Source organism: Micrasema longulum, unplaced genomic scaffold, assembly GCF_059751315.1.
Source record: "Micrasema longulum isolate JH-2025_06_02 unplaced genomic scaffold, ASM5975131v1 h1tg000430l, whole genome shotgun sequence".
Lineage (NCBI taxonomy): Eukaryota > Metazoa > Arthropoda > Insecta > Trichoptera > Brachycentridae > Micrasema > Micrasema longulum.
This window is the reverse complement of record NW_028277630.1, coordinates 551,233-571,196: the sequence shown is the minus strand read 5'-3', so window position 1 is coordinate 571,196 and position 19,964 is coordinate 551,233. Positions and strand designations below refer to the sequence as shown.

Sequence of the window (19,964 nt, the reverse complement as noted above, 5' to 3'; positions counted from 1 at the left end):
CTTAATTTAGGATTTTTACCTGTGAGCAGCAATCGAGTCAAAAAAACTCGTCCACGATTCTTGTTCTATTTAAGACAACTATATTATGCATATGCCAGAATACAGGATTAATAACGTGCATAAAAAACAATCTATATATTTATTGACTTAGTAAAAATTCACGCGTTTGTTGAAAAATAAAGATAAAAAAACATTTTCGTTATTTGAAAAAAACATTTTTGACATCGACAAAAATATTGTTGATTAAACCAAATGGTCCAAGACAAATATTTGAATGCGTTGCCTAATTTTAGGGTGAAATGATCGATTGCGGACTCTTGTGAGTACTTTTTATAAGTTATATTTTATTTGCTCAAAATCACTCTTAAAATTATTTATTTTTCATTAGTAGAATCAATAATAAATATGGTATAAAGTCGTGGGGACATTCGACTAAAACCAATATTAAAATGATCCAAGGTCTACAGTATTCTATAGTTAAGTGAATTGTACCTGCTGAGATTTACGAACAAAGAAGTAATAATGATCTCCTGTACAAAACAATAAAAACTCTGCCTGTTCGAGGACTACTGTGGCTTTGCATCATTTTTGGAACAATTTAATAGTAATACATTCAAGCTTCCTCTCAAACATAACCATAATACACGCTTCACGCCTAATGATGGCTTGGTAGTACCAAAAGTATGAAATAAGTATGGAAATAGAACTCTCAAATATTTAGTACCTAGAATTTTTAATTTATTACCGAAAGAACTTAAATGTAACTCGCATTGTAACAAGAGCAAAATAAGAGAGTGGCTACTCGATCAAGAGTTTATATTTGAATAGTTGCTTAGGTGTAAATATTTTAATTTTTTATATATTTTCTTGTATTTAATTAATAAATTTATATATTATTATTTGTATAAACATGTTTATTCTGATCTTTCCGGCTGTGAATTTTTATCTGTTATTCATTGTTTTTATAAATGTAAATAATATTATTAAGTTAGTATAAATATAATCTTCACCAACAAGCTACAAAAAGTGGCTTGGTGGGATTTTAGTTTTAGTAAAAATATAACAGATGAAATTTTTTTTTAAATTGTAAAAATGTATAATTATACTATTAAAATAAAAATAATAAAAAAATAATAATTCAGTCAGATGAATCTTAACCGCATCCAGAAAGGTGAAAACCAACAGCGGGAAGAATTGAAAAAAAAATGTTTGAAGATAGACAGAATGGTGAATTCACAATGCATAAAATGGCCACGTGAACCAGCCAATGACAGGTCGTAAGGCCTATAAACGCCGAGACTTCCATATTCCTTTATCTAAAATGTTTTCCATCTCTGATGTAATATTTTAACATTTTTGTGTGATAACACAAAAAACCCCTCTAGACAATCACTAACAAGATTTTTTCCGAAAGAATGAATACAGGATTGATCAGCGCAATCATATTTTTGTAAATGTACTTTTTTTTGTACGACTGACTTTGACCTTGGCGAAGGCGATGACTTGAACATTATTAAAAACTAATTGAATATTTTTTCTGTTTGGCACTTGTATCCTTATGGCCTGGCGTTGTTTTGGCGGCAAGTTATTTTGTTTTGGCGGGAAAACCCGGTCGCTCAGGTTAATAACCACGTGACGCGAACTCATTTTTTGCACAACATTCATTATCTTGTAATACCATTACGCGCATTGGGAAAATTCACACACAACTTAAGGTAAATCAATTTGTACCAAATATCATCCCATCAATTAGTATCGTGTTTTCATATATTTGTTCATCATCATCATCGTTCCATTTCCCCACCTAATAGCGCATAGGGCAATGCATTGGTACGCCAATCGCAGTGTATCTTGATGATTTTACATGAAGGTAAGAAAGACAACCAATCAATTCCTGGACTACGAAATATTCCAGTGTTAAAACTACCTTTGAAACCGGTAGACATAGAAAAGTCGTTAAGTGGTTATATACAAATATTTAAGATAATTTAGTCAAAGTATCACCCGTCTTTTATTAACATAATAAATTACAATGAATATCCATCAAGAATTTTCACTTACAAACTTAAATGTTTTAAATATGTTCGTATTAAAAATTGCGTAAAAGGTAATTGTGCCGTATATTTTAATAAAATAAATGAGAAAATTAATTTTCTTCGATTTACGACTTTTGATGTTTTGATACGATATTTTTTTTCTCATATTTTGTAGAACTTGGATGACAAATCGGGGTTACAAGATTTTTATATTAAAGTGACGAAACTACCAATAAAAACTCATAGATTCGCAAACACTTGACTGAAGTTGTCTCATGTACTCTACGACGTGATGTGACGTCACAAGTATGACGTCACCGAGCTGAGCGTTTCAGCGGGAATATAAAAAACCAAAGTTTGATATCCTTTATTTCGTTTATTTATTAACCGATTTAAATAAGAACATTACTGATAGGATGGTGATTTTTGAAACAATTTTTTGAGCTAATAAAAAAAAAGTGTGATAATACCCTATTCTTAAATGACTGGTAAAAAATCACTTTGCGCGCGGGGTGTAACATCGTTTTACCACAAGCAAAAGACGGAATATCCTTAAGCTCAGACATTAAAAAAAATTATGGAGACGTACTGTTAAATAATTCCTTTTCTATAAAAAAAATAAAAATCATAAATTCGCCGCGTGCGTCCCCATCACTGTCAACAACCAACTGAATTTGTTTTACACAACACCGACTACGGCGGCTACAGAACAGCGTCTCTGTCTACCTTGTTATGTGTTCTATCTTCGTGCTCTATTTAATACAGAAGTATCGCTATATTTGCGGACATCATTCTTCGGGTAGCTAGGTTAAATATTTTTTGTGTTAAAATCCAGCATGGTAATACAAATTTTACTTTCCAAATCCGGTCTAAAAATGACAATTTTAAGATTACGAAAAACACGTATTCATATTTTTTTTAAATAAGAGAGATATATCAAGTCTTGTATCGTATGTCGACTAGTGTGACATTACAGCCACACAAGAGTTAAATAAATATTTCATGGCGACCCAGGCGGGAATTCAACCCGAGATCTCTTACACGGTAGACAAACGCGCTGACCATTTACTGTATTTTTTTAAGAGTATCCATCGAGTAAAACATATTTGTATTATTATTATTTATCAGCTTGAACGAAGACAAACAAAATAAACATTCAGAGCATTAACTTTGTCGCATAATATTTCCATAAATGTAAATAATTGTAACTATATGTGTATAACCACTCACTGACTTTTACATGTCTACTAGTTTCGAGATGTGCCCGTTTCATCATTAGGACATATATTACACGAACATATAAATCCCACTGTACACTTTCAGCATAGCAGATGCACAAAAATACAAAACAACACGCGTATGGAGCACGTGCTATTAGAAGCTAACACCAACATGCACCGATTATAATAAAGCCGGTATACATAGACAAGTCGCTTGGTTATTATTATATTCAAATATTTAGTAACATTTATTTATAAAAATATTTTTTAAATGTACAGAGTTGTGTAAATTGCAAATACAAGAAAAGAGCAAAGGAGAGCAGAAAGGTGAAACAGGTAGGAACGTACAACCTACATAAAAGGACCACATTGTTGGTGGGTCCCTTTGTAAAACCTTTGCTTAATAACCGGTTTCGTCCACGTATCCCAAATCTGTGTGAGAAGTAAAAAGAGGTTCTTGGGAGGGCAAAGCACCTTAATAAGGTTTCACTCAACGACATTTTGCGAAGCCCTAAAATAAAGCTCATGCATTACGAGTTCCTATATGTACACAATAAAATAACCAGTTTTTGAAAAGCAGATTACTTCAGCTAGCAGGCAGATATAACTTATTTGCAAAATATATCGGTAATCCAGTACCTGTATCCGGGCGGATACAGTACACAGTTCTGAGTGTGAAAAAGAACCAGAACCCTATTCGAGCGTTTTGACTCGATGGGTATTCTCAGATAAAAATCCTGAAAACGGAAATCGAGCCGCGATGAGTCCGCCTTGTTGTGTAGCGATATATGCATTTCCTTACCATTTTTAAGGCCTTAGGTTCAATTCCTGACCGAATGGACGCAATATATTGGTTTTCAAGGTGGCTCTACATTTCAATATTTCAATGTTTCAGGTCTGGCACCCAAAACTAAAGACTGATCACCTGACCTTCCATGTAACAAAAATTATCTAAATACGCCGAAATTGTAGTATCAATGCAGTGCCCTATGCACCGCATATAGATACTTTAAAAATTAACGTTGATTACATGAAAAAAAAAACTTATTTTACTAGGTATTTTTTTATTATTATATATTTTTTTATACTCGTATATGTTATAAAGTAATCCCTAGTAGGAAAATACACGTGATAAGGCAGACTAACATATATGTTTATTATATATCTCCATAGGCGGCCTCCGTGGTGTAGTGGTCAAGACGCTTGATTCACGCACGGAAGGTTACGGGTTCGATTTCCGGTGAGAACACAAACATTAAAAATGTGATTTTTCTCAAGCCTGGGTGTTCTGTGATGTAATTCACCACTAATAATAAGTAATTGGGCCTCCTGGCCTGTTGGGCTGCAAAAAAATAAAATAAATAAAAAATAAAATAAAATAAATAACAGTGAAATTATTTTTATTGATCAATGTATCTGCCAACTAAAAAACAACTGCATGTCATTCGAAAATATGTATATTTTAATTTAAAGTACATATTTTGTCAAATTTTTCACTGGTCCGTTTTTGGTTGGCCGGAAGATATTGCTTTTAGCAATTATTCCGTCAAAGCACCTAAATTTTTTTGAACTTAAAGTTGAAATAAATCAAAATTGTTAACGTTAATTGGACACATTAAACGAACATTCAACCTAAAATATGATATTTTTTAAGACAATAAAAGTATTGCTTTTTTCTTTAAATGAGTGGGAGATTCATCTACCGGTGTTTATTATTACGATACTCTCGTGACATAAGACTTATTAATAATACGAAATATTAGAAAATAAATACCTCAATTTTAGTGGTATATGTATATAAATCTATAAAGGGTTAATAATGTTTAATTTTTAATGTCTTTGTAAACATTTCTTGCTTAAAACTGCATTTTTAAACGTTTTAAAATAAAACGTTACTACATTGTTTGCGAGTAATAATTATCCTACCTTTAGTTACATGACATCATTACATTTACGCATATATTGAGATCACTGAACATAGGTGAAATAAAATTAATATTAGAATATCTCATATGAACACATTATTAGATTTATGCCTGCATTTGTTTTCTTATTAGATTTATCTTTTAATATCAGATTTTGATGATAAAGGCATAATCAAAAAGTGATACAATGAATATATCGTATCTAATGTTTATTATTAATTTCTGTTGCATCAAATACGACCAATTATAAATATATTTTTACACACCATAAATCTACAACATGTGGGTGTATGATATGGATAATTTCGTCATCATTCCCTTTCCGCACCTATTAGTGCATAGAGCACTGAATTGGTACACCAATCGCAGCATATCTTGATCATTTTTTTGTTACATGAAGGTAAGAGGGTCAGTCTTACGTTTCAGGTGCCAATCCAGGGACTATGAAATATTCTAGCGTAAAAACACCTTTTAAATAAATATTTCATGTCAATCATGTCGGGAATCGAACCTGAGACCTCTTACGTGGTAGGCGAACGCGCTGACCACTACACCACGAGGCCGATAAAGAAAAATTAGAGAGACGTGCTGACGAAAAAACGGGTACATCTCGAAACCGTCTGTAAATAAGCCGGTAAGTGATAATAAATAATAATTAAAATAAAATGTGCATCATAAATCTAAAATCAAAATCGATCTGTATAATAACATTGTTGTTAATAGTAATACTTAAGTACTAACTCTTCGTTCTAGTAACGATAGAACCCTATCAATACCCATTCATCGCTCTAATTATTCTAATTTTTTGCCTCCTCTTTTCCAGTAATAGCTGCTCGATTATGGAATAATCTACCCACTAATGTCAGAGACGCCCCGCCCCTTCTTTATTTACATTCAAATCACGTATGAAATGTAATTTCCTAAATATTTATGTTTTTCCTTTTTTCTCCCTCCTTTCTTCCCATTTACCCCCTCCTCTCTTCATAGTATGGTGTAGATATTTAGTCAATTTTTACTTCTTAAAGAATGCATTTATATATCAATTTTGTTTTTTTAATGAAATTTTTCATAAACTAACAATATGTTCATATACCACTGGTTTCCTCAAATTGAATGGTTTAGGTAGGTAGGAAGAAATTGTCTTAAGGCAATATGCCCGCCCTTGTGCATATGTATGTAAACTGTATATCTACAAGTATATAAAGTGTTTAAATAAATAAAATAAAATAAATAATAAATTAAATGCAATATTTTGAGTTTGTCCAAAATTTTGTAGGCAAGAACTGGATTCAACTCCCAGGGGAGCTGTTTATATCAACATATTACAACAGAGATGAAGAACATTTTTATAAGGTAATATAGAAGTCTAGGCATCTACAGGGCTTATGACCTGTCAATGGCTGGTTTAAGTGGCCACTTTACACACTGTGTAACATTCACCATTTTGGTCCAAACCAACTGGTGGTGGTTAAAAATTGAAAAATTGTTTTCAGGCGTTGCCTAGTATGTAAAATAATTCCGTCAGATGAATCTCTTCACAACAATAAAGGTTTCAGCTTTTTAACTTCACTAAAATCAACAAATGGAAGAATTGAAGAAATATGGATGTTCAAACATAGGCAAAATGGTGAATGTTACACAGTGTGTAAAGTGGCCACTTAAACCAGCCATTGACAGGTCATAAGCCCTGTAGATGCCAAGACTTCTATATTATCCTCTATTAAATGTTCTTCATCTCTGTTGTAATATGTTGATAAATTATATGTTAAGCTCATGTTTTTTTTTTTTTTATGACGCCGAGGTAAGTCAAGCAGTTTATTTTATTTGTCATATTTATTCATATCTTTAGTCTGTGGTAATATCATAATATTTTTCAAGGACATCTTTATAGTGGTAATGTAGAATAGTCATATGCTATATATTTTTTTTAAATGCATTTTTTACATTTATTTACCGTAGTGAAGTATTTAACTCATTGCGCCTTCATGCGTGCAAGTTCCGGGTTCAATCCCAGGCAGATTTCATTAAAAAAAGTTTTGTTTTTAAATTGTAGTTTTATTTTTTACGGGCATTTAAAACCACCGCTTGTTGTGTATTTTTATTATAGTAAGCATGTATACATTTTTTTTACAGTTCTGTGTGTGTAAAATAATCAGAATCCTCGACGAGAGTTTTCGACTCAATCGTTGCTCTAAGGTAAAAATTCTGAAAAAGAAAACCGAGTGAAGAAATGTCCGCCTGGCAGTGTAGTAGTTGGCGCGTTCGCCTACCATCCCAGGAGGGATCGATTCCTTGTACGGTGGACGTGAAATATTGAGTTTAAGGGTTGTCAAACTGCAGTACATATACTTGCAAAAATCTCGTATTTTGGAGAATATGCGGAATGGTTAGTAAATTTAATTTTACATACTGTCCACGGAGCCCAATGTCACGGGGTATGAACTGAAATAATATTTTGTGCCGTCCTTTCCCACCAAAGGAAAGTAGTGTTGCTAACCCTCGGTGTTGAAATTGTCAAACGTAGTACCAACAAACTAACAATCCTTTCACTGTGACTTGATTAAATTGAGGCAGCTAATAACCTTTAAATAAGCAGTGCTGCATGCATTGTGGGATTTATTTTTAGTGACTTATGTAGGGCGTCGGAGCTAAGAAATTTTGAAATATTGATAATAAAAATCCAATCTGATGTCATTACATTTATAAAATTACTATAATGGATACTTTTGCTGCCATTTGCTTTTTAAATATGGTGTTGAGGATGAATGACAATATACGACAAAGGTTCTCCATATAATTTACCAAACGCACAGTGAGAGGGGCACCAAAAATAGTATAGTTAAATTCTATTAAAATCGCCATTTATTATATTGAAAATTTTGTTAAAACGTTGTTTTTTTGTATGAATGAAACCGATACAAAGACCCACAGTCTTTGAAACGGATTTGTAGAGGAATGTACTTTCAGTATGTCATTGTTTCTAGACTGGCACCTGAAGCGTAAGAATGATCACCTTGCATTTACGGTTAAATACGCTGCATTCGGTTTACCTATGCAGTGCCCCTATGTACCATTGGGTGCGGAAGGGGAATGATTTTAACGACATAGAAATAAGAGATTCTTTTAATAGTTCAATCGCCGAGTAAATTCTGCCAAGGCCGACATTATTTGTATTTTGACAGGTGGTTTTTCACTGCAATATCTGACACAGCTCCAGTAATGACTTTTGAACCGACTGACCGACGATCTTGTACTCGTGTGATAAAACACTAATGTTTTCTCAAAATAATACTCGTTTAGTGCCCTAAGCATCATAAAGTGTATTATTATTTATATCACCACAGAGATGGGTAGAATTTTCGCTCCAAACGCGCTAGCGAAAGCTTTCCCTGTTTCATGACATATATACTAAAACCAAAAATGTCACCGATATGGATATTCGCAAATAAGCGGAATGGGGAATGTTGTAGAATTCTACATAAAAGTGGCCACTTGAACCCAACCTATGACAGGTCATAAGCCCTGTAAACGCTCGAATATCCATAATCTTGAAACAAAAATTCTACCCATCTCTGTAGTGACATAAATAATAATATACCTACTCCCCCTTGGGATAAAAAACCCAGAATTGTGTGTGTATAAATATGTAAATATATATACATACCAAAAATAATATCATAAAGTGTGAATACGAGAGTGATGAAAATATTACAAAAATTAAATGAATCTGGATAAGTTGTGAATTTGAAAGTAGTTGTGGTCTCGTGGTAGCGTTGTTGGACTGGGTTTTTTTATACATTTGTTTTTATTTATCTTACAATATAATATTACATGTATTCCCCATGAGTTAAAATAACTCATTTTTTTAGGGCTTAAGATAATTTCATTTACTGTAATATACATTCACGACAGAACACACAATTATTATAATTTATTTATATATGTATATATATGTATAAAATATAATATAAATATGTATGTGCGAATATATATGTATGTATGTGTGTGAATGTATGGTTATGAATGCATTACAAGTGCCCCGACTCAACACGGATTTTCTAGCGAGTCGGAGCAAGTTCACAGACATGGGTCGTTCATGATTGTGTCGCTGTGTTTCTGTCCTTAACAAATGTATGTGTAATGTAATAAATAAATAAATAAATAAATAATAAACATTAAAATATTATAACAAGCAAAATAAAGATTTATATATTTAACTTTTTGTACATAATGTTATTTGTACATTGGCGGACTTATTGCTAATTGGCAATTTCTTCCAAACAACCAATAAAATAATAGTTTTATTTTTGTAATTCAAGTTTCAGAACATATTCAATAGAAAATAAAGATTAAAAAGCTTAAGATATATAAAAGTATAAATAAACGATTTGTTTACAAATTACCTTAAATCAAAACGATTACTCAATAGGAGAAAGGAAAAAAGAGGATAGAGGAAAGGAGGAGAGATTAAAGAAGAGAAAGGAGATGTTTCTTCAGACGTGATTTAAACAGAGATAATGTAGCAATATTTTTTATGGTGGGTGGGAGATGATTCTACAGTCGAGCCGCATGGGCACTATATGAGTTAGAGAAGAAAAAGGAATTGTGGATGGGTATTAAGAGAGTGCCTTGAGAATTAGAACGAAGAGGTAAACCATGCACCGATAAGCGTTGAATTTTTTCACGCAGGTATATAGGAGCGTTAGAACTATGAAGTACATTAAACAGAAGTGAAAGGGAGTGATAGTCTCTCCGCTGTCTAATTTTGAGCCATTTAATTTTGAGCCAAAAGACAAATAAACTAATATGTTAATTAATAACAAATTCCACATACTGCCTGAGGTAATACGGCTTAAGGCTGTTGGCCACATTATTAGAGCCTCAAATACCACCCAGAAAGCCTATTATATTCCCTACAAGCCAGGACCAGGTGGATGTAGATTGTGTCTTTGTCTTGTGTAACTGTGAACATCACGGTTATAAGTGTAGTGAGTATGTTCTAATTACTTGTTTCTGATCTTAAATTTGTTGCAACATAGAGGGAAACCATTTTTGAGAAGGGAATATGGAAGTCCAGGGCTTAAGACCTGTCTGGACATACTCAAAATATTGTCGACTTGTTTTCTGTTTATACAAAAAATAAACATGTACGTATACTCGTATGTACGTATATTTAAAAAAATACATAAAAAATAGACGTAATAAGGAGTTATTTATTACCAATCTATTATATGCTGTTGGTATATTTAAAACAATGCATAAAATAGTTATCCGTGCATTATGTAGGGTGACGAAATCAAGAAAGGAGTTCTGCGCTGGTTTGGGCATGGAGAGTGAATGGACAGCAAAAGAATCGCCAAAAAGATAAGGCATGCGAATGTTGATGTATGCAGGAATTGAGGAAAACCGGGAAAGATATGAAATGTCCAAAGCCAACAAATATTTGATGATGGATGGATGTCAAAATAATGTGACATATTAACTACTAGCTCAACATTCCAATAGATATTATTATAGATTAAAGCTATAAAGACCTAGAAACAGAAATAAAACTACCTTCGTTGAATAACAGTAGAAAAATGTTTAGTTTAATGTTTCTGTATAAATTAGTCAACTCTCTATTGGATTGCCCAGAAATTGTACAAATACTCTGGTTTCATGTACCATGTACCACAAAAATATACAAGGCAACAAAATTTGTTATTTCCGGAAGAAAACTGCTGATCCAGCGTCATTTACAATAACGTCATTAAAAGGTAGGCAATTATTGCTTATAAATGTAGGAATATTGTAAATATTTTTAACACAAGTGATTCACGATTTAAAAAATGTCTAGAACCTCATGTTTTACATTGAAGTTACGTTAACTATGAATGTACTGGACATAGAGATTTTTTTTTAAAGAGACATTGGCACATTTCTGGTCATGCGGTTACAAAAGAAGATCCCAGCTAGGTATCACAGTCGTACGTGATTTTAATATCTAAAACATATGGGATAGAGAGGATATGGAAAAAGTTTATGAAAAATACACTACAACACCCAGACCAATTGAGAAAAAAACCTTTAATGGATTTTTTTCTTGCAACATGCGGGAATCGAACCCGCGACGCTAGTTTCACAGTTGCGCCACGGCGGATGTCGCGTATTTTTTATTGATTATTAGCTTATTATTACTCTTAATACATACATGATACGCATTGTACCTGTTTGTATGAATCTATGCTAGCGAAAATATATGCGTGTGCATAACATAAGATATATTCAATACTACCTCGTCACAATCATTATTATTTTATGGTTAGATTGAATCCTGGTTGAACGACACAAGAAGAACTACATAAATGTAACTGTTATTCAAACACACATGTATCTTGAACGTTCGAAGTTGGCATGTGCGCTATATTTGCAAAGCCACATGTTAGCTCAGGCAAATTAATCACAAAACTAAAAAAAACGTGTGTTTTGATTTTTGGCGCAAGTGTACCTTAGAAGTCAAGTGTCCCTCTAAAGTCCCCACCCCACCGAGTCAGCGTCTCCCCTACCCCAACAAATACAAATTACAAAATGTTATTGAATATTTGTAGTGGTTATATAACCACTTACCGACTCTACTATGTCTACCGGTTTCGAGACATACCCGTCTCTTCGTCAGGACACCAGTTTACAAAATCTGAGAGAGGAGATAAGGACTGGATTTTCCTTAGTGGGAGGGATTTAAGTGGAAAACTCCTCAATGATTTTCCGAATGTTTGAGTTTACTGTTTACCATATTGAAGTGCCATATATTTAAATAGGTGCGAAGGTTTTCACGGCCACTGTTATCAATATGTTTCCATTTTGGGTGATACCGTGTGTGTTGGATTTGTTCCGATGTTTCGGCTACCATTGCAGGAACCATCTTCAGTTTACCCTCTCTCTCAGTCTTTCAGTTTCTCAGTCTCTCGGTTTACCCTGAAGATGGCTCCTGCAATGGTAGCCGAAACGTCGAAACAAATCCAACGCACACGGTATCACCCAAAAAAAAAACATATTGCCATATATTACTGTTGTCATATTTGAACATCTGTATACCTTAAATTCTTTCATCTGTTGATGTTTGTGAAGTTAAAGAGCTCAAGCCATTATTTATGCGGGCGAGATTCGTGTAATTAAATTATTTCACATACATACTAGGCAACGCCTGAAAAATTTATTATTTCGATTTCTATACTTCTACTTGGACCAGGTGGATTTATCAACCTTCTATACCTTCTCTAAAATTTTCTTCATCTCTGTTGTAATATGTTAATATTAACAGCTCCCCGGGGAGTTGAATCCAGTCCTTGGTTACAAAAATTTGGACAAACTGAAAATATTGTTGCATTGTGTATTGAACTCCGAAACCAAGAAGTTAACCCGCTATTTTGTCTTGGGATATCAAGTAGGTTGTTTTCATGTTTGTATTTTTTTAAACCCAGAGAATTAACATACCGAATGAAAGAAAAACAAAACTACCTACTTAAAACAGGTTTTGCATATAAACATCGTTAAGTTATGTCTGCGGTGGTGACATAATTTATTTACAAAAAGTGTTTTTGTTATTTTTTTGTATTTGTATAAAGGCATCATTATAAGATACTCTGTAAAGGGAACGTTATTGATACAACAATAATAACAATAAACAAGTTTTATGTATTTAGTGTCAACATAATAAAGTTATGTCCGTTTTTATTCTCATTTTAAAATGAGCACCAAAAGTAAAACAAAATGGTACAAATAGTGCGGCGCAGTATCAGATTCCCCCTTCCTCCTCCTCGTTTCTCCCCTGCAGAAGTTTGCAACCATTTGCTTTTTGTGATACTTTTAAAAAAAAAAATATTCAGAAAACATACAGTCATACATAATAAGTATTAAAAACAACAATTTTTTGACATAAAAAGACCAATTAAGTTTTCATAAATTATGTAAAAGATATAAACATTAAATGTGACAAAAAAATAAAAAATAAATAAGAATTTCAAGTGACATTTGCGTTTTCCATGAAGGTAATAAATTGAAATAAATAAAAATACCGAATGTACACTCCGAGCCATCCACGCACACACATGAACGCATATATAAAACATATACAAACATATACATTACATGCGGCACATATACATAGCATAAACCACTCAAGATGCACATTCAGCAACTATCCCAAATAATCGACCACATGAAGAAATTTCATGTACAAATGCAACGTGCAGTTAAAAATGTCTACATCAATACTGAGTCCATTATAATTTCTACAGGTACTAATGAATGAATTTGTTCTAAAAAAATATTTTAATGTGCCAATATGTCTTCTTGCTCATACTGATCATCGTGGTTTCGGATGTGACAGGGTTTAATAAACACCCTGTATAATCACTTACCGAATTTCCTGGGTCTACCAGTTTCGAGACGTACTTGTCTCTACTTTAGGAAATTAATTACTCCACCATACAAATCCAAATTTGACCCATTAAATTGTAATGGCCTCTCAAATCTAGTAAATTCATACTCCTCCCTTCACCAGTGTGGAATTGGAAAAATAATTATGAAAGTAGGTTAAATGCTGTGGAAATGCGATCCCTCGGGTGAACGTGTGGTAAAACGATGTATGATAGGTGCACAAATGTCGAGATCCGTGAACTATGTAGGGCTGAGACTTGTATTGTCGACAGAATCAAGAAAGGGGTGCTGTGTTGGTTTGGACATGTAGAGCGAATGGACAACGAAAGAACGTTTAAAAGGATTTACGATGCGAATGTTGATGGATGCAGAAAACGAGGAAGACCGAGAAAGACATGGTACGATCAAGTCCATCAAATATTTGAAGACGGACATGTCAAGAGTAGGAATAATGGGCGAGCGTGCATGAGAAGATGTATGAATGCAGAGGAAGCGAGGTCTGTATGCAAAGACAGTGATATGATGTTCTATCCTCTCTACCTATTCCTACTGGGAAACGGCGTTTGTTGTTGTTATATATATATATTTATATGTTAGGATAATTTATATGGCGCCATTTTTGTGAAAATCACCTTAAGGGCGCTGTACAATAAATAAACATCCCAGCACGTCTTGCAGCTACAGAGCGCATGGACGGTAAAAAATCTAGCCTCTATTTACATCTTCTTTATTTTATTTTATTTGAGAGTGAAGTTTAGAGTTTAAGTGATATTTTAAAAAACGAAATAAAAAGCAAATTTATAAAAATAAAGTTAGATAACAACAAGTCTTGCAGCTACTGAGCGCATGGACGGTTGAAATTCTAGACCCCATTTACTAAATTTAGATATTTGATAGTTGATAACATTTACATAATATGATAGCTAACATAACAAAAAGTCTCGCAGCTTCAAAACGCATTGACAAGTGGAATTTAAACAACATATGAATGATTTTAAAAAGTTAACAATAAAAATAACTTTAAAAAAACTCAAAAATAATACTTTGTTGTTGTTCCTTCCCCCTTCCTTTTTTTCTTCAACTATTATCTTCACAAGATATTAGTTTTTTTTATATATTTGGAGTACGTTGGTGTTAGCTTCGTTCTGACGAAGAGACGAGTACGTGTCGAAATCGAAAAGTTGTTGTATATAAATATTTTTGTTTGACTTACATTTAAAAAAAGTATGTTATAAAGTTTAAATGCAGAACTGAGACAGCAAGAGCTGCTTTTAATAAAATGAAATTCCCCTTCTGCAATGCTAATCTCAACTTGAAAATAAGGCAAAGATTGTTAAAATGTTATGTGTGGTCTGTATTGTTGTATGGCTGTGAGACTTGGACTTTGAAAGTGAACACTATGAAAAGGCTGGAGGCTTTTGAGATGTGGTTGCATCGCAGAATGCTTAAGATATCTTGGACAGACCTAATAACGAACTCAGAAGTCTAAGGTCGAGCTAGAACGAACAGAGAACTCTTAACCAACATAAAAGTTCGTAAAATTTCATATCTGGGGCATATAATGCGTGGAGAAAAGTACCACTTGCTTCATTTAATTTTGAAAGGCAAGATTGAGGGTCACAGTGGGGCTGGAAGAAGACAGATGTCCTGGCTGCGAAATATGCGAAACTGAACTGGCTTCAGGACTGTGGAGCAGATTTTCCGCGCAGCACAGGATAGGGAGACTTTTGCCAGAGTGATTGCCAACGTTGGGATACCTGACAGGGCACTAATAGAAGAAGAAGAATAAATCACATCCATGAATATACATTTTTACCCGTGTACCGTGATTCATTACGTCTTGAATATATTTAAATTTTGACAGCTACTTCTAATAACCGTCACATATTGTCTGCGAAAACATGTTTCGCCATGGATGATTGATTTATGAATACATTCAAATACATACATACTTTCAAATGATGAATAAAGGATGTACTGTTAACACCGTTTTGAGTTTGTTCAAATGTTTGTAGGCAAAATGCTGGATTTCTTCCTTAAGGCTGTAGTCTGGAAAAACGAACGCAAAATTAGGAAATCAAACGATTTTGCCATTTTGAAACGAATGTTTTTTTTAATCGCGCAATAATAAAAAATAAAAAAACGTGAATTAGATGAAAAAAAATTTTTTTAAAGGTATTTCTGTTAAAAAATATACTTGTAATTTTGTGTAACTAAACTATAATTACTTTTAGACCGGCAGATTACGCCATTTCAAATTTAGACTGAACTTAGGTATCTGGAATCTCAATAAAGACTTAAGTATTGAACTAAAAAAAATCCTCATAATTTAAAGATAATTTAATAAATTTTAATATTTGATTTTGAAAAGAAGCATTTTCAATCGCATAATTTTTTGTGACATTTCCCTTTATTCCTGCGTAAAATCATGCCTTCAGTAATACTTTTAAAAAAAACAAATTTATTGCAATACTTTAGTTGAAACCTTTTTTTATAGAATTATATTATCTTTTTTTTAAAAGAAGATAATTCTGGTTGTAATATTTAATTTATAACAACATCTTATTGACGTTTTTATGACCTTCAGACCTGCCCTTATCGTTTTCGGTACAGACTACAGCCTTAAAGAGCACATTACAACAGGAAATAGACATCACCATGACACGAACATCAAACACCAAGAAGTATGAAAATCGGAAAATTGTTTTCTGGCGTTGCCTAGTATGTGAAATAATTAATCAGATGAATTCCTTGTCAAGAAAAAAGGGTTCGGCTCTTTAACTTCACTAAATTGAACCGATCGAAGAATAGAAAAAATATGGAGTTTAAAACATGAGCAAAATGGTCAATGTTACACAGCGCATAAAGTGGCCACTTAAACCAGCCAATGACAGGTCATTAGCTCCTTCCTCCATCTCCATTGTAAGGTGTTAGGTACTGTTAATTGTTTCATTTGTGTTGGGACTGTGCTTTCTTCCGAGCGTACACGTTCTTTTGTTTTGTCCTCCCCTTACGGGGGTGGTATTCGGATCCTCTGCCTCTGACTACCCAGGGAGTCTTTCTTTATTCAAAGCCGTTCTCTCATTGTAAATATCCGTGTTTTTACTTATGTTTGTTGTGTAAGTTATGTTTGTTGTGTTACTATAGTGTTAAGAAATTGTTTTTGTATGTTTGGATACGTTTATTTATGTAAATTGTTTGTGTAAATTTATATTAAAAAAAAAAAAACAGAGGCATTGAGGGGATCTTGAGGATCCTGGGAGTGGGTACGACGTGTTAGCCTCTGTCCATACATCCTTCTGCCACCATCCTTAATCTGCATAGAGCTTGTATTCCATAGAAATATTTATTATAACTTTCCTCTATGCGAAGCTGACAGAAAGTCTCCCAGGACTCTATAACAGCTGCGGGTGGATGGTGGGTTAAAGGATCTCCCCTCAATGTTTCATTTGTGTTATGAGATATTTTACATTTGGCTTTATTTTCTGCAAAACTTATTAGCGATTCGTTGCAAGTACTCAATAATAATTTTAAAATATATTTATTATTATTACTTGTTACAGGATGATTAGTATAACGTTTCAGGTGCCCAGTCCATGGGCTATGAAATATTCTGGTGTAAAACATCGTAACAATTTAACTTTTAAGTTTTTTAATTACTATAAAATAAAAAATAATAATAATCTAATCTATCCTTATAATCTTTTACTTCTATCGTCTTTTCTCTTACTCATAATAAAAAGTTTTGTACCTGTCTATTTATTATAGGAGCAAAAATTCATAAACATTTCTTGTATACCCACGAACAGGCCATGCCTTTGTGGGATTTTTTTGTTTAATAATAAATAATAATAAATTTCGAAAATTTTATAGCGCCGTTTTCGTGAGTAATCACTTTAAGAACGCTGTACATTATACTTAAATAAAAAAAATAATGTCCATCTTAGACTAACTCTTAATTACTATTTACTAACAGACAAATATAACAAATCATGTAATACACATAATATGGTACTTCTGACAATTACATCTAAAAAGTAGCACTTTTAGTGTTAGGAAACGATTTCACAAATAAACAATTTTACAATTAAATTTACTATTTTTACTGTTTATATGTATTTCATTGCTATGTAATTATCCTTTATTGTTTGTATACTCTGTTTTACCTCATACGTACGTATATTGTAAAAAAAAATATTTTTTTTAATTATGCGTAAAAAAATATATATTTTGTCTCAAACATGTCGGTAATTGAACCTGTGATCTCTTGCATCGTAAGCGAATGCGCTGACCATTGAACCACGAAGCGGACATATAAAAACAAAAATAATAAGCATACATATTTACCTAGTTGTCTACATATTCGTAATATACAATATTTGATTGGAGAATGTCATAATAGTGGTGACAAATTATGTCATCATTTTTTTACATTTATTATATTTTTTGCAGTATTAATTTAGGCCTTGTAAATAATATTTATATTTACATATTGTATTGAATCAAAAATATTTCACAAAAAAAAATCACGAATTTAATTTTATGGCATGCAATCTTTAAAATATTTTTTATAAGTACCTAGTGGTCAAATGGTTAACACATTTGCCTACCATACAAGTGATTTCGGGTTTGATTCCCGACGAGTTCGATATGAAATATTTTATTATACAAGTGTTTTACACTATAATCCGTGGAAAACGGCCTCCGTGGTGTAGAGGTCAAGACGCTTGACTCACCGGTTCCGGGTTCGATTCCCGGTGAGAACACAAAAATTGAATGTGATTTTTCTCAAGCCTGGGTATTCTGTGATGTAGTTCATCACTGTTATTGGGCCTCCTGGCCTTCGGTAAAAAATAAAAAAGGCACTTGAAGCATAATAATCGCACCTTACCATATAACAAAAAAGATCAAAGTACTCTGAAGCAGTGCTCTATGCACATCATAAGGTACGGAAAGTGAACAATGAAATAATAAACTATTTTTTTTAACTGACTTTTTGAGGCAAAAAATATGACAGCTGTGATAATTCTACTGAGAGGATATGATTTAGAAAGAGGAAAAATGTACTCGTATAAATAATTGAAAATTCACAAAAACATATTTTTTTTATAACATTATTTATTCTTATATATAGAGTTTTTAAAGTGACATTTCTTGGTGGAACTGCATTTTAATTATATTAATAAAAATACCTAGATAGTTTAATTCCACCTTTATTTATAAAAAAAATAAAAGTCTGACGATGTCGGCCACGACGAAACCCGGTCACTGGTAAAAAAATTATAAATAAAAGTTGGATAAAACTTTATACGTATTTTTATTATTATAATTAAATATGATATATTTAATTAATATAATATATATATTTTTTTAAATATTTATTCTATTAAATTAAACTAAGAATGTCATTTTTTTAATCTAATTTTTTGTTCGAACAAAAAATTAATTCAAAGTTACTTCTGGAAAAAATACCAGGAGAACATAATATTTAAAGATGTGAAAATTAATTCTTACCCCGTAAAACTTCCCTCCGGCGCGGATCAGAATAACACCAGGAGTAATAGGTATAATAACTTCAGGCTTCTTTTCTAACATTTCACAATGAGTCAGATATTTTACGTCCGTTTCACACAAAAACTAACAACACAAATTATTTCTCCCCTTCAAACGTGATCCGCAATACACAAATCCACCGAATACGCCGGTACGATGTATACTGAGGACCGACACACTCCATAAAGTTGTTTTGTGAAATTTGGTCCACAATCAACCAGCTGACCAGGAGCCATTTTGACGTAAAAAGGAAAATGCAACCGAGGCGTAATACCCGGTATTAAGAGGGGCGTCCTTGATCATATGATTTTGCGAATAAAAAGTACAAATAACCCAGAAAATAGCGATTTTCTTTATAAGTGGTAAAAACAATGAGGTATATAATTAGAATAACCAGAACGTTTGAAATATGGTCCCTTAACCTGCGGCCAATCGGCATATGTTTGATAGAACGGACTTCAGTGTGTTGCGAGCTGTCCCCGGCTACTTTTGTATCTTTGCAATTACTAAAATGCCTATATGTACGCTAAGATTCTGCACAAATTGATCTGGAAAAGATAGAAAAGGCTATGGTATAACCTTTCACCGGCAAATAATGTTTTTATCTTAATCAATATATGTTTAATAGCTATTTAATACAGAAAAAGTCTAGTTAATATGTTATCGATTTGTGAGTTATCTCCTGTCTCTGTCCAGCTCAGTTATTCGGGCGTATAGTGAAACGACAAACAAAGGTGAAGCGTGTGACAAAGGGAGCGACATACTAAATCGAACTTACAGTAGACCCATGTCAACAGTCTGTGCTTTTTACT

The 19,964-nt window shown here is 32.9% G+C and overlaps 1 protein-coding gene across 4 annotated transcripts in view; it reads right to left on the bottom strand.

Moving 5' to 3' along the window:
* The window catches only part of LOC148281624 (alpha-galactosidase MYORG), a 95,549-nt gene that overhangs the window by 41,104 nt on the left and 34,481 nt on the right, over window positions 1-19,964 (bottom strand). The window contains exon 1 of one of the 4 annotated variants that reach the window (XM_088226421.1): window positions 19,114-19,317. The exons of the other annotated variants lie outside the window; for them this stretch is intronic. Coding sequence (XP_088082547.1) covers window positions 19,114-19,194 — 81 coding nt within the window. The 5' untranslated portion in view covers window positions 19,195-19,317. Of the gene's footprint in view, window positions 1-19,113; window positions 19,318-19,964 lie in introns of those variants that run through there. 4 annotated transcript variants of the gene reach the window in all.